Source organism: Pelophylax lessonae (assembly GCF_965119305.1).
Source record: "Pelophylax lessonae genome assembly, chromosome: 10".
Taxonomy (NCBI): Eukaryota; Metazoa; Chordata; class Amphibia; order Anura; family Ranidae; genus Pelophylax; species Pelophylax lessonae.
In genome coordinates this window covers 25,811,402-25,828,329 of record NC_138777.1, presented here as the reverse complement: position 1 = coordinate 25,828,329, position 16,928 = coordinate 25,811,402, and the positions used below count along the sequence as shown (strand labels likewise).

The window sequence follows — 16,928 nt, the reverse complement described above, 5'->3', positions numbered from 1 at the left end:
GGGTCCCCGCGAGGTTGTCACCCCAAGATGATTCATCCATCAGCTGGGGGGCAGGGGCAGGAATTGCAACTAAGGGAAACCGGCAGTGAAACCTTTAGCTGCTTTCCTACTGCGCATGCGCGAATCATGCTGTGCTTGCTAAATGGTACCATTGTCTTTAGGGACATACACAGGTCCCAGAAGGTAGCAGGGGGAGGAGGGCCCAAAGCAATCGGGGGAAGAAATGGCGAACCGCGGCAAGGTAGGACGGAAGGGCAACCTAAAAACATAAAAGGTACCAAACCTGATGAATGTTCATTTCTCTACCATAAGCCGCCTGCAAAGGCGTTTCAGAGAATTTTGCAGTACATCCAACCGGCCTCACAACCGCAGACCACGTGTAACCACACCAGCCCAGGACCTCCACATCCAACATCTTCACCTCCAAGATCGTCTGAGGCCAGCCACTAGGACAACTGCTGCAACAATCGGTTTGCATAACCAAAGAATTTCTGCACAAACTGTCAGGAACCGCTCAGGGAAGCTCATCTGCATGCTTGTCGACCTCATTAGGGTCTCCACCTGACTGCAGTTTCTTCATCGTAACCGACTTGAGTGGGCCAATGCTCACATTCGCTGGCAACTGGCACTTTGGAGAGGTGTTCTCTTCATGGATGAATCCCGGTTTTCACTGTAAAGGGAAGATGGCAGACAGCGTGTATGGCGTCTTGTGGGTGAGTGGTTGGCTGATGTCAACATTGTGGATGGAGTGGCCCATGGTCTCAGTGGGGTTATGGTATGGGCAGGCATATGTTATGGACAATGGTGCATTTTATTGATGGCATTTTGAATGCACAGAGATACTGTAACGAGATCCTGAGGTCCATTGTTGTGCCATTCATCCACGACCATCACCTCATGTTGCAGCATGAAAATGCACGGCCCCATGTTGCAAGGATCTGTACACAATTCCTGGAAGCTGAAAACATCCCAGTTCTTGCATGGCCAGCATACTCACCGGACATGTCACCCATTGAGCATGTTTGGGATGCTCTGGATCGGCGTATACGACAGCATGTTCCAGTTCCTGCCAATATCCAGCAACTTCGCACAGCCATTGAAGAGGAGTGGACCAACATTCCACAGGCCACAATCACCAACCTGATCAACTCTATGCGAAGGAGATGTATTGCACTGCGTGAGGCAAATGGTGGTCACACCAGATACTGACTTGTTTTCTGACCCCCCTGAACCCTTCAATACAATAAAATTGCCCATTTTAGAGTGGCCTTTATTGTGGCCAGCATAACAAATTGTATTTACTTTTAGCTTCATATGGAATTCTAAGTACCGATAGGTAGGCATTGTGACCATGTTTGGTAGAGAAACAACAAGCAAAGCTCTGGAGAATGCTGTCATCCCAGGTCTACAAGTAGCGTGATAGATGTGATAGGACCTCTTTGCCAAGTATATTCTGGGTGTGTTGTGTGCAAAGACATATGTAGTATCACCAGTAGTAAGAAGGTATGACGGAAGAGCTGGAGTTCCTGCTCAGGGTATAGAGAAGCTTGTGTGACTGGCCAAGGAGGACATGAAGCTCCAAGGAGGCTGGAGCTGGGAGATATGGGGTAGGTGTAGCCTAGGTGTATTGTGTATAAATACATACATGTGTAGTTTTACCAATAGTAAAAAGGTCTGACGAAAAAGCAGGAGTTGCTGTTCAGGGTACAGAGGAGCTTGGATGAAGTTTGACTGGCCAAGGAGGAAACAAAATTCCAAGGAGGCTTGAGCTGGGAGATATGAGGTAGGTGTAGCCTGGATGTATTGTGTGTAAAGACATGCATGTGTAGTATCACTGTTATGTAACGGTATCAGCCAAATGATCAGACCAGTGGTGATGTGCAATTTCTACTTTACTTAACAATGTAGAACGTAGATTACACAGGAGATCACGTGAACAGGGGTTTGCAGTACAAAACAGCAATATGAGGAAGGGAGAAACATTCATAAAACATGTGAAAACAATTCTATTGCAGTTCTAGTAAAGGCCACTAGATGGCAGCAGAGTGTTCTGAGTTCAGTTTACCGAAAGGATAAAGAACTGAAGATACTCTCACGTGTTCCAATAGATTGATCGTTCATTCAGCAGACTGTGAGCTGAGGGTATTTCTTGCTGGCACAGACTTCACACAGGCGCTGCTGATGCTGACTTTGGTCAGGAGGCTCTGGGGGCCATAGATAGGACAACCCCATGCTTGGACAGCTTCTCCACATGGACTGTAACAGAGTCCTCTCCAGGGACTGGGGCTTGGATAGACTCTGCGTGCTCTTGTGCTCACTGCTGGTGGCCCACACACCAGACTGATCGATTGAGGACCCAGCACCTGGGGACAGCTCACTTGCCCAGTCACTGCTGTCCCATCAGGCAGGATCTCTCTGAGCACAGGAAGCTGGGCGGAGCTGGCATTTATACTCCCTGGGCGTGTCCTGGAACTCACGGGGATGCTGGGAGCCCAGAGGATTGTGGGAAATCAAGTTTGCACCTACATCTGGATAAAGGGGCACACCACTACATCACCAATAGTAAGACGGTGTAACGGAAGAGCAGGAGTTCCTGTTCAAAGTACAGAGGAGCTTGGATGAAGTGTGACTAGCCAAGGAGGACATGAAGCTCCAAGGAAGCTGGAGCCAGGAGATATGAGGTAGGTGTAGACTGGGTGTATTGTGTGAAAAGACATACATGCATAGTCTCACCAATAGTAAGAAGGTATGATGGAAGAGCAGGAGCTCCTGTTCAGGGTACAGAGGAGCTTGGATGAAGTGTGACTAGCCAAGGAGGACATGAAGCTCCAAGAAAGCTGGAGCCGGGAGATATGAGGTAGGTGTAGACTGGGTGTATTGTGTGAAAAGACGTACATGCATAGTCTCACCAATAGTAGTGTGATGGAAGAGCAGAAGCTCCTGTTCAGGGTACAGAGGAGCTTGGATGAAGTGTGACTGGCCGAGGAGGACACAAATCTCCAAGGAGACATACACATACATGTGTAGTATCACCAATAGTAAGGTGTAAAGGAGTTCCTGTTCAGCAAAGTACAGAGGAGCTTGGATGAATTATGACTGGCCAAGGAGGCCAAAAAGCTCCAGCTTGCATGTTGTGGAGGACATTGAGACCCATCCTAAAGGACAGAGCACTGTTGGGTGTGCCCCCCAAGAATGTGGACTCCTGAACAACATAATCAAAACGGAGCTGGGAATATTTAGACTTGCATGCGTAGTCAATAGCTCTGGCAAGACAGCTCTCACACAGCAAGGCTCCCATCAATGGGCACCCAACAGCAGCTCAAACCATAGGAATACAGAATTCCAGACCAAAACCATAAAAAAGAGTTCATTGTAATTGTTATTAAAAAAAAAAAAAAAAAAATTCATGAAAACATCCAACGTGTTTTGGGGCAACACCACTCTTCCTTCATTGAGGCTCACCACAGGATAAAACTTGTATAGATTTAGGGAAAATAGTGACTTTGCAGGTATATTTTAGACCCAATATTGAACTCTCCTTGTGGAGTAACAACTTGACAGCAGTTGCTGTCAGTATAGGCCAAGAGACACTCTCAGTCACAGCAGGTGAAGTAACAAGTGTGATGATCCAGAATACCCATCTGTTTTCCTGTTTTGGACTATCTACCTCAGAGACTTGGTCTCCAAGGAACTCCTGCAGTTATTTTACTTTGGTGAAGTTTCCACCACCATAGACTAGCTTGTTGATATTTGAGGTCTGCAGCTGTCAGCACTGTTATAACCTGTGTACAAATGTGCATTCTTGCTGCCAAATATCCCCTCCTGAGGCTTGGTACAAATATAGAATAAAAGAGATGTATATCATGTATTAAAGTGATTGTAAAGTCTATTTTTTTTCTTCTAAAATAACAAACATGTTCTACTTTCCCCCCCTGTGCAGTTGGTTTTGCACAGAGCAGCCTGGATCCTCCTCTGCTCGGTTCCTTCTTCGCTTCTCCTAGCCCCTCCCTCCTAACAAGTGCCCCCACAGGAAGTAGCTCGCTATGGGGGCACCCGAGCCAAGCTGCAGCTCCTTGTTTCCATTCAGAAACGGAGCTGCCGTTCTAACCCGCCCCTCTCTCTCCTGATTGGCTAACTGACTTTGATTGACAGCCACAGGAGCCAATGGCCGAGAGGACATGGGAGAGTTTCCGATGGCCTAGCGATTTCTGGACATTGCTGGACAGAGATGGGCTCAGATAAGTATAAGGGGGGGGGGGGCTAAGGGAGGGCTGCTACACACAGAAGGTTTTTTATCCTAATACATAGAAAGCATTAAGATAAAAAACCTTCTGACTTTACAACTCCTTTAAACTATGAGCATGGAGGTTGAAAACCGATAACACTGGACAACAAAGATTTTCTTCCCAAACACTTTTTGGTGTATCTTATAGATTTTTTGCTGCGAATCACGAAAATACCCTGTAATTTAACCGATCATATATCGTTTTATGGTAATATTCTGTTTTTGCAATTTGCCATACCTGTTGACTATGCTGCACACATCAAAGAAACATACAAAAACGTGGAGCTTTTGTTGAAGCACATCCAGTACACCAAGTACAACTATTATATCCGTGGAGATCTGCTGCTTGGAATGCAGATCTGATATACCAAGTACTGTTGTTACATGCATGAATGGGACAGTCGTGCAAGACAATCACATTACATTCAATTTCAATATAATTTGGTTCCAAGACAAAAAACATGGTACATGAACTACTTGTTGATCCGACAAAGATATTTTTGCCTCAGCCTCACATGCAACTCGAACCGATGAAAAAGGTTGTGAAAGCGATGAACAAGGAAGGTGAAGATTTCCGTTATTTGAGACAGATGTTTCTAAGAATAAGTGATGCCAAGAATCAGGAAGGTAATTTTGTTGGTTCACAGATCAGATATGTCAGCAAATACAATTACTTCGAAGATCTGTCAATGGGGCCAGAGAAATTTGCCTGGAAAGCATTCAAGGATGTCGCCGAGAATTTTCTTGCCAACTACAAAGTACCAAACTACATTCAGCTTGTTAATTAACTTCTTACAGCATACAGGACCATGTCACTGGAGATGCATTTTCTGCATTCACGTTTAGACTTCTTTCCTGAAAGTCTAGCTGCAGTCGATGACAAACATGGTAAAGCTTTTATCAGGGCATTGTCACAATGGTGGATACCCTTACATATAGCCTCATATTCTGCATCTCATTGTAATAATGGAAAGACCTGTGTAGCTCATAGCAAACTATCAGGTTCCAGCCATTCATTTTTCGAGGCTGGAAATTCAAAATTTGGTTGGTTACCACAGGCAACAGCTTCCTTTAAGACTCTTTCATAAATAAGGACAGCCTAGAGTGGTCTCTTAGGATTAAATTATTGAGTCTTCAAAATAGCAAGGCTTTGCTAATGGGTTTCAAATATATTTTTCTTAGCTAATGAGTAATTTAGAAATGTGTTTTGGCTGGAAACCCTCATTAGCAGAAGTAATAGAGGATGGATAATTAAAGCAAGATGTTCTCATGTTATATTCCAGGCTATTGCCGAGCCTGCAGGGAAGACTGAAGGAACTGTGGAGTATACATAGTCGATCATATAACAGAAATACAGCAGAATGTATTATATTAGGGGTGGTTACAAAAAGTGGACCGAAGTACATTTTACATTGACAGATAGGCATAGCAGGGGTTTGCTCAAAGTGCACCTGTGCCAAGTCTATGGTCTTTAAAGTATTTACAAACTATTTACGCCAACTGATTTACACCATGGGCTACACAGTGAGGAATGAGGATGTCATTGGAAGCCTGTTCTACTGGCTCCCGATAATCAGTACTTGACTGTCAGCCTGTCAGCTGTCCATCACAGCACAGTCACAGTTCTGGGGGTGCCATTGAAGAGAACAAGATAGCGACACATATATGCAGCACCTGGGCACCACCTGGCCTGCCACCTACATATCTGTGTGAAGTTGTTGTAAAATGGTTTTTACTAAGCAGTAAAAGAGCATGAAAACAAGCCCCCACTGACTTTTGTAGCTGCTGGTACTGTGGAGTAATTCATCCTCAAAAATCACAACTCTGAAATCGAGTTTCAGCTGGTTTCTAACAGCTTACAGCACCTGTTGTTTGTTTACATTATAAAGCTGGCAGGCCAGAGAATACAGGGATCGAAGAGCTGTGATTTTAGTGCCTCTGTTGTGAACTTTGGAAATGATTTTCTCCTCAATGACTGTTATATTGTCAAGGCTGGCATTGTTGTGTGCTTTCAGCAATAAAAACCCGAGAGAGGTGCCAGCTCTTCCAAACTTGTTCCAAGAATTAAGGAAAAAAAAAAATGGCTTTAGATACACTTTAAAGCTGAACTCTGTGTATGAAGTGTACCTTCCATCACTGATACACTTCTTTATTCTGACAGGCTTTCGGCAAGTTTTAAAGTAGAACTAAAGGAAAACTTTGTTTCGTTTTGGATAGAGAAAGCGAGGGTTATAACCCCTGTCAGTTTTTTTTTAGTTATCTGTGTCCCATTGGGAAGATTTTCCTTCATTTCCTTTCCCATAGCCAAACAGAAAGTGAGAAGGAAATCCTTCAAAGTGAGAAAAGCCCTGGTAGAACTAGTGTCCCTATTGGAAGTTTCTCCTCTTTTCCTGTTCTGGGGACAACCCGAAATGTTGGATTTTCTTCCACTTTCACTCTCTGTGATAATGGTAAAATGGGGGAATCTTCCTAACGGGGGGCACAAATTGCAATAAAAAACGTCCTCCCTCTCTACAAGACTCTGGTCCGGCCACATCTGGAGTATTCCGTCCAGTTCTGGGCACTCAGGAAGGATGTGCTGGAACTGGAAAGAGTCCAGAGAAGGGCAACAAAAATAATTAGGGGAATGCAGGACATCAGCTATGAGGAAAGACTACAAGCACTGAACCTATTCTCTCTGGAGAAGAGATGATTGAGGGGGGATATGATATCAATGTACAAATACTGTACTGGCGACCCTAGCATAAGGAACAAACTATTCAGAGAAAGGGAATACAATAAGACACGTGGCCACTCACTAAAACTAGAGGAAAGGCGGTTTAACCTTAAAGTACGTAGGGGGTTCTTTACTGTCAGAGCAGTAAGGATGTGGAATTCTCTTCCACAAGCAGTGGTATCAGCAGGGAGCATTGATAGTTTAAAAAAATTATTAGATGGGCACCTTAAAGACCACAACATACAGGGGTATACAATGTACGGTTAACAGCAAACACACACACATCATAGGTTGAACTGGATGGACTGATGTCTTTTTTCAACCTCACTAACTATGTTACAGGGGGTCTAACCCCTTTTAACTCAATCCAAACATAAAAAGCTTTGTCTTTAGATATAATCTAGTCTGCTTATATTTTGCTTTCTCATGTTCCTCCCACCCTTGTTAAAATGCTAATTAAGTTTTTAAATATATATATGTCATTTATTGTATTTTGATGTCATCCCTGGGTCTCTGTGCTTCTTTATGTAATGCATGCAGATTATTGATGGGGGGGGGGGTAGGGGGGGCATCGTTCTGTAAAGAATATATAACTGGATTAAATTGTCTTTTTATACCTGTCCAAGGCAAGTACTTTAACTGGAGATAGACCGACTATTGGCAAAGCCGATATATCGAGGGCCGATCTGCACTTTCCCCGATATATCGGAAACGGCCACCAGGGTGACCGATATTGCCGATATTTCGGGAAAGTGCTTGTACCGGAGTGATGCCTGCAGCTAGAGACATCACCCCGGTACCAGTGTCCATAGCTGATGGTCGACTGTCTTGTAATGACAACCAGGGCTGTCTTTAACTCAGGGCAAAAGGGGCAGCTGCACCGGGCCCAGTCGTTGTTGTGAGGCCTAAAGCAGCTGCCCCTTGAGCCTGCACATAGTTAAGTGGATTCGAGAGGGCCCAATAAAATGTTTGCCCAGGGTCCAATCCATATTAAAGACGGCCCTGATGACAATCGATGTGGCTGAGAAGCCGCTCAGCTGTCATTACAAGGAGCGGGAGGGGACGTCCCCCCCCTCCTCCTGCCGCCTTCTGCAGCTTGCCCGGGTCTCCCGTCCCACCGGGAGACCCGGGCAACCAGCCTGCACGGCCGCCGAAGACCCGATCAAAGCCGCATTCGGCTCTGATCGGGTCTCCATGTAAAAACCCAGGAAGTGATGTCATGACCTCACTTCTGGGTACTGTCTGGCGCCAAATTTAAAAAAATGACAGCATTCAAAACAGCTAAACATGGCGTTTTGAATGCTTTTAAGTGCAGAGGAGGGGTTAAGACCCCCAGATCCCTCCACAAGAGTACCTGTCAAAGAAAAAAAAATATTTTTTTTTTTTTTGTACGAAAATATCGGCCAATATCGGCCGATACCAATATGCATTGGCCAAAATATCAGTATCGGTATTGGCAACGAAAAACCAATATGGGTCGATCACTAACTTTAACTGATAACTTTTGTCAACAAGTGCATCCATTGCTGTCAGAACACCCGAACAGTGGCTGCATCTGATTGGATGCAAACACTTTTCATCCAACAGTTTCCCAAAGGTCCTTCAATTTTCAGATCGAATGATGTTGGGTGGATGGGTCACCCATATCTCAAATTGTATCCCTGATGAATTTGCTCAGTGTATGGCCAAATTTAGTCTGTGACTGTGACTGACAAAGCTGGACTGTTTGTGAGGTTTCCATGTATTTCATGCTGCCCGTCATTGTCCTGGCTCTTTCCTAATGCCTGTCCCTTCTGTTTTTTTTTTTCTTTCAGGTGTCATTTTGGGATCAGTGCTTGGTGGTCTCCTTCGGATGGCCTCTCCAATCCACCCTGATATCGTCATGGTGATAGCCTTTCCAGGAGACATTCTCATGAGGATGCTGAAAATGTTGATCCTTCCTTTAATTATCTCCAGCTTAATCACAGGTCAGTCTAGATTACAAATATTAAATGGTGTGTGCTGTGACTGCTGCAATATTAATCTGACACCAGACTTTGGAGACAAAGACTCAACCGGTGAAATCCTTAAGTTCAGGGGGCACATTTGGTACCTGGCATCTGGTAGGGTTTTAGTATGGGTGACCCACACTAAATAAGGGGAAATGTTTACTTTACCCACTTCAATACCGGGCACTTTCACCCCCTTCCTGCCCAGGCCAATTTTCAGCTTTCAGTGCTCTCACACTTTGAATGACAATTGCGCTGTCATGCAACCCTGTACCCATATTACATTTTTTTCATACAAATAGAGCTTTCTTTTGGTGGTATTTATTCATCCTTGTTTTTGTTTTTTTGTTTTTGAAGAAAAAAAAAAAAAAATGGCCAAGAAGTTTGAAAAAAAAAAAGGTTTTCTTAGTTTCTGTTATAAAATTTTGTAAATAAAAACATTTTTCTACTTCACTGATGGGCACTGATAGGTGGCACTGATGGGCACTGATGAGGTGGCACTGATTGGCAGCACAGATAGGCACTGATAGGCGGCAGTAATGGGCGGCACTGATGGGCACTGATGGGCAGCACTGATGGGCACTGATTGGCAGCACAGATAGGCACTGATAGGTGGCAATGATGGGCGGCACTGATAGGCGGCACTAATGGGCACTTATGGGCACTGATGACAAGGCACTGAAGAGCACTGATGACACGACACTAAAGGGCACTGATGTGTGGCACTAAAATGCAGCACTTTTGGACACTGATATGAGGCACTGATGGGCACTGATGAGGTGACACTGATTGGCAGCACAGATAGGCACTGATAGGCGGCAGTAATGGGCGGCACTGATGGGCGGCACTGATGGGCACTGATTGGCAGCACAGATGGGCACTGATAGGCGGCAATGATGGGCGGCACTGATAGGCGGCACTAATGGGCACTGATGACAAGGCACTGAAGAGCACTGATGACACGACACTAAAGGGCACTGATGAGGAGGCACTAATTTGCCGCACTGATGGGCACTGATGTGTGGCACTAAAATGCAGCACTTTTGGACACTGATATGAGGCACTGATGGGCACTGATGAGGTGACACTGATTGGCAGCACAGATAGGCACTGATAGGCGGCAGTAATGGGCGGCACTGATGGGCACTGATGGGCGGCACTGATGGGCACTGATTGGCAGCACAGATAGGCACTGATAGGCGGCAATGATGGGCGGCACTGATAGGCGGCACTAATGGGCACTGATAGGTGGCACTTATGGGCACTGATGACAAGGCACTGAAGAGCACTGATGACACGACACTAAAGGGCACTGATGAGGAGGCACTAATTACCGCACTGATGGGCACTGATGTGTGGCACTAAAATGCAGCACTTTTGGACACTGATATGAGGCACTGATGGGCACTGATAGGCAGCACTGATGGGTGGCACTAAAAAAAATATTTCCTCTCTAATATTTTTATTTTATAGCACAAACCCCATAAAATCTCCTCTCCTAGTACAAATCCTCTTCTCTCCTCCCTCTTCCCTCCTCCCTCTTCCCAAAACAAATACCCCGCCCAAATCTCTTCTCCTAGTACAAATCCTCTTCCCTCCTCCCTCTTCCCTCCCCCCTCTTCCCAAAACAAACCCCCCTCCCCAAATCTCTTCTCCTAGTACAAATCCTCTTCCCTCCTCCCTCCTCCCTCTTCCCAAAACAAACCCCCCCCCCAAATCTCCTCTCCTAGTACAAACCCTCTTCCCTCCTCCCTCCTCCCTCTTCCCAAAACAAATCCCCCCCCCAAATCTCCTCTCCTAGTACAAACCCTCTTCCCTCCTCCCTCCTCCCTCTTCCCAAAACAAATCCCCCCCCCCCAAATCTCTTCTCCTAGTACAAATCCTCTTCCCTCCTCCCTCTTCCCAACACAAATCCCCCCCAAATCACCACACGAATCACCCCAAATTACCCACAAATCCCCCCAAATGCACACCTTCCTAAATTTGCCTTCCTAGAACAATTCTTACCCCCCTGTCATCCCCCAAATTCCCCTTCTCAACATGAATCCTCCCCCCCCGGCCCCCAATATCCTTATGGTGCCCCCCTATCTCACATGATACCACGGTGCCTAGGGCAGCCATCCCCCCTGCCCACCCCTTGTCCTGGCCCTGAGCAATGATATAGGTCAGGGATATGCAAACTGTGGCCCTCCAGCTGTTGCAAAACTACAAATCCCATCATGCCTCTGCCTCTGGGTGTCATGCTTGTAGCTGTCAGAGTCTTGCTATGCCTCATGGGACTTGCAACATCTGGAGGGCCACAGTTTGCATATCCCTGATATAGGTAAACCATACTGTAGCAGGGAGAGCTGAGCATTGTTGGATCATTTAAATAGATGTATTTCATTTTTATTTTGATGTCCCACAGCACATGTACCCAAATCCATTCCCTGGTTAACTTTAATTTCAGAGTGATCCTGCATGATAGAAGCAGCTTGGTATCTACTTTGATGTTTATCCTCGTTGCTCTGTATTTGTGAATACTGCTAAGTGGAAAAAAAAACTTCTTCCTAAACCTTCAGGGCATTAGAAGTATGTTGTGCCAAGTTCTGCTGTCCTTTCTGTGTCTTTTCACCTTTCATTACCCTGCTCTCCCCATCTGCTCCTTCCTTGGCATCATCAGCATCAATGGCATCCTTTTATGTGCTGTTACTATCACCAAACCCAACTCCAGCTTACATCAAAAATGAATAATTTATGTATGCTAGGGCAAAAAAAAAAACAAAACAAAAACATAAGCATTACATCTCTATAATTATCCCTTTTACCAGTTCTGGACCGGAAGGCTTTGCCCCCTTAAAGAGGAAGTAAACCCTCCTCTGCAACTTTTACCTATAGGTAAGCCTATGATAAGGCTTACCTATAGGTACTGTAAATATCTCCTAAACATGTACCGTTTAGGAGATATTTACCTTAAATGCAGCCAGTGACATCACGGGCGCATAAGCTCTGAAGGAACGGCCGCTGGTGCCGTTCCTTCAAAAGCCCTGTGCCGTGACCGTCGGCTCACATAATCGCGGGTCCGGCCAATCAGATGGCCAGATGCCGCGATCCCAGAAGACGGGCGACTGAACATGTCGCCCCTCATACAGGTAAGCAGGCGGCACGGCGGGGGCTCGTTCTAAGGTAAGTATTTCATAATGAGCTAGTATGCGATGCATAGATAGATAGTGATTATGCTACTGTTCCAGTAAATGGGACGATATCTGCGAAGGAAATAGCAAAAGTATTGCAATCATGCGGATCAAGCATAATAGAAAGCCATTATTCCAGCAAAAGGGCAGATATTTATCAAAACGATAATAATTCCACATCACAAAAATATATCCGCCAGTGAATACCAGGGCCCCGGCTGGCTGATATACATTTGTGCAGTGAATTTTGCATCGTACTCAGTGTTGGGGTAGTTACTCAAAAAATGTAACTAGTTACTTCTGTAAATTGTAACGAGATTACTTTACTAGTTACTGCATTTGAAAAGTAACTTCACTACTTATTACTTTACTTTCCTCTTTCTTAATTGACCGTGTAGAAGAAGATACATGACACTCTTTCTGCATAGAGTTTATTGTATAAACTCAGGCTTTGGGAAACATGAGAACAAAACCCGAAAAAAACAGAATAAAACATAAAGTGCAACAAAAAGTCATAAACTTCATCCCTCTCTATTCTTCAAAATAACGATTGTATCGCACGGCTTGGGTAACGCAGGAAAGCGCGTTCCTATAGCCTAGTAAAGTAGTGTAGTTACTTCCTATAGCCTAGTAAAGTTGTGTAGTTACTTCCTATAGCCTAGTACAGTAGTGTAGTTACTTCCTATAGCCTAGTACAGTAGTGTAGTTACCAATATTAGTATTGTAACTAGTTACATTACTAAGTTACCAAAAAAAGTAATGTAGTTACTGTAATCAGTTACTTTGTAACTAGTTACTCCCAACACTGATCGTACTGCCATAGATTTGGACCAGCGTTCGCTCCAGTAGTAGCCGCTCAGAGCGCCCGCCGTTCGGGAGATCAGGCGAGTGGTATGCAGTCTCCATTTAATGGAAGTTTCCACAACTAACAGTCTTTCCTCAATGCCAGTTAAAGCCATATTCACTGTGCATAGCGGATACCGGTAAACCGACACTGGGAGACATAATGGCAATTTAAATAAAACACTTTCTGAAAAATGTCCACAAAAATATTAATAAGATTTCCACAACAGGTTCTGCTTTAATCCTCAAAGTCTGCCTTCTGTCTTATTTTTGTTTTCTGATACCTGTGTGTAGACTGGATCCGATGGATGAACATCACATATCTAAGATCAGTTTGTCTGAAGGCAGAAGCCTCATTAGTGCTTTTTGTCAACGTTTTGCAGCGGAGGAGCTGTAATAGGCTAGGGACTCCGCAAGCGATCGTAGCGCTTTCCCTCGCTCTCTCTCTCCCTCTCTCTCTCCAGCAATTAAAACCAGAACATGTCAAGTGGATGGGAACATCTGCAGCCCCTGTTCTGCAACACACACTTAAATCCCTTGTGACAGCTGGAATTAAACCATATATTAATCTGGTGAATCAAAGAATGCGGCCCTGAGACGGATATATCCCATGCTGAATAACCCTTTCCGTGACTACCAGGCTGGAATAAAACTCCAGCCTAAAATAAACACACTCAAACTAGGCGGAATAACTGTGAGCTGTTTACGTAGCAGGGGAATACATCTTTTGTTGGCGCCCTTTACTTCCTGAGGATTGCAGAGACATGTGGATCTGCTAAGAAACAGCACTCATAACTTAAATGAGTTATCCATTAATAATGAAAAGTGAACCACTGTTAAAGGAGACCTAGCTCTGGATAAATTGTCATGAAAACATACAAGCGCTATCCCAAAGTAGCTGCTGAGTTTTAACTGGTTCTTCCCCAAACAGAGGCTACCAATCACACAGGCAACAGTCCATTCACTCCGACTCCATTAAACAGTCTAGGGCAGGGTTTCTCAACCAGGGTTCCATGGAACTCTAGGGTTCCTCCAGAGGTTGCTAGGGGTTCCTTGAGCAATTTCTGCTTCTCAGATAAGTTCCCGCTGACACTGTTGATTCTTTTAGCTATCTGTAAGAATGTAATTCTTCGCAATGACCAAAAGTGTAAGGAGCATTCTTCTCACTGACCATCACACTAATGTATCATGAGTTGTAGGTATAGGAATTTTTAGCAAGGGTTCCCTGAGACTGGAAAGTTATTTCGAGGGTTCCACTGTGTTGAAAAGGTTGAGAAAGGCTGCTCTAGGGGACGTCTTTAAAATTTTATTTCCTAGTAGAACTTGTAACAGGAGAGGGGTGGGGTGGTATGGGATACTCCAGAGCTACAGACTTGTAACAGGAGGATATGCTCAGCTAGATGAAACATCTTTGACCAGTCCTTAAGCCAGAAACAAAGGGGAAGACTAGAACAGAGACCCAATAGAAACAATCTCAGGAATAACTACAGCTGTCACCCGGAGGCACACAATCTCAAAATCTTGAGTCAGTACTCACAAAATCCCAGTGCAGCTGCACATCTTCCAGCTTCCACCATGCATTCCTCATTGAGTTATCCAGACCTAATCCTCAGTTCCAGACAGAATTAGGAATACCCCCCCTCCCCCCCCCCCACAGCTAGAACCTTGATGATCATCAGCCAACTCTAGTGGGACTGCCTCAAAGGGGACCCCTTTCCAGCAGGTCCTCCAGGGCTGATCATTTCCTCATTTAGCCATCTACTGGGCACACCTCCCAAATGATTGGCTAAGGCATCATAAATATTTACGATTTTCATTTGAGTTTCCCAACCCTCTATGTTTTGGAAGCCTCCCGAGTGCAGGGGGAAACAATCAAACCAGCAGCCTGTGAAACCCAAAACAGCCCAAAAAAATCAACAGCTGCTTCAGTAGCTAAAGAGGAGCCAAAAGCTTAATTTTCTTAGCATCCTTTACTAAGAAGTAGAGTGTACGTGTGTACGTAAAAGAGGAGCAAGGATGGATTTACCATTGGGTCCAATGGGCCTGCTGTGCCTATATAAGCAGCAAGACCAAGAGGAGCCTATAACATTTCTGACAATTCACCCCACCGTTGCTGTGTCTGGGCCGGTTGTGCCCGCAGCATGAGCACATGCTAGGTCAAGGCCCTCTTGTTTAATGTGTCTAGTAGTAGGGCTCCTTCACGGTTTTTTAGTTTCTGAGTCTGTCCTAGTACTTGAGTGTTCCCTCCCGTTCTTGGTCCTCGGACCCTGGTTCTGCACCCCCCCCCCCTTATTTTGGGATGCCTTCCCAGTCTGTATATGGTCTACGAGAGACAAACGATGCACTAGGACCACTATGTGTAGGTTGGGATTTACATTGCCTTCGGTTGGTCCTGGTTCCTCTTGGCCTTAATGTATCTACATATGATGGTGGGATTGTTTTTTCTGCTACAATGATCGTTTGCTGTTTACTTGCATGTGGTTGTTTGTTTTGCTGTATTGCATTCTCTTTTATTCAATAAAATGTTTTGACAAAAAAAAATTATGACAATATCTACATTTTTCTCATCAGCACTAAAAATACAGTCATCTTCTATAAGCCTATTAATAAATTGACACAATATTCTAGGACAGATTGGGTTTTGTAAGGCCAGGAAATGTTCTGTGTAAATGCAGTGGTCCTAGAAGAGAAGTGTTGCTTTAAACACCAAAGGTTCCCTGCCTTCAGGTTCCGTTGATAGAAATCTGCTAGTAAAGAGATGTTATAGAGAATGGGGTAGACATTTGGATTTAAAGTAATACCTTTATTGGCTCACTAAATAGATTTTTACACAATAAATGGGATTACATTAAATCCAAAACTCTTCTTTTGTCAATGGCTAACATGGTACAAGACTTTGCTGATGCTACAGGGGTTGGGGTACATACCTTAAGTCATGGAGCTTTTTTCTGGAAGGTTATATGGCCTCACAATTCTTCTCTTGTGATAGTAAGCGGAAATCCTTACTATGAACCAAGATAGGCATAATGATACACCCCTTAGAAGTGTGTCTATGACAGCCTGGACTCACAGGAAGTGGATTAACAACACTGGTCATCATTTACCCCAAAAGAATGTCAGCAGCTGGATAGACTTTTTACAAGGGCAATGCCGGATTGAAGGCAATCTCTGTTTGACTATTAAAGTTTGCACAGAATGCAGAAGCTGCAACTCCACTTATAAATTAGATCAGCCAAACAAAATTTAATCATCAGTCCCCCACATTGCTGAAGGTGTAACCCAGGGTTTCTCAACCAGGGTTCCTCCAATGGTTGCTAGTAGTTCCTTGAGCAATGAGAAATTTCTGACTCTCAGATAAGTTCCTACAGACACCATTGATCTCTTTAACTATCTGTAGAGAGGTAATTCTTCTCAAAGACCACAAGTGTAAGGAGCATTCTTACCACTGACCATTGACCATCACACTTATGTATCATGAATTGTAGATATAGTCATTTTTAACAGGGGTTCCCTGAGACCAAAACAATATTTTAAGGCTTCCTCTGTGTTGAAAAGGTTGAGAAAAGGCTGGTGTAACCATTCTACAGTAACTTTTTTTTACATGTTTTTTGGTAATGCACACTTTTACAGTCCCTTTGGTAGAGAAATCCAAAGGCCTATTCCACAACTCATGGGAATAGATCTTGCAGATGATCTTGTGGCCCTACTCCTACGTTTAACACCACTGCCCAAAACCAGGTATAAGAAATCTCTGCTCATTTATCTTATTAACCTTCCTAGTGGTATTCCCGAGCATGGCACGGGGTTAAATTTCAGAGCCGAAAGCGGTAACCCCGAGCCACACTCGGGGTACCGCCGGAAGCATCGCTGGATCCTGTAAAAGAGGTTACTTACCTTGTCACCGGGATCCAGCGATGTGTCCG

The 16,928-nt window shown here is 44.5% G+C and overlaps 1 protein-coding gene across 1 annotated transcript in view; it reads left to right on the top strand.

Annotated features, from left to right (window-relative positions):
• Nucleotides 1-16,928, top strand: part of SLC1A2 (solute carrier family 1 member 2) — a 201,236-nt gene that overhangs the window by 125,329 nt on the left and 58,979 nt on the right. The window contains exon 3 of the mRNA XM_082270152.1: nucleotides 8,816-8,968. Within this exon, the coding sequence (XP_082126278.1) occupies nucleotides 8,816-8,968 (153 nt within the window). The remainder of the gene's footprint in view (nucleotides 1-8,815; nucleotides 8,969-16,928) is intronic.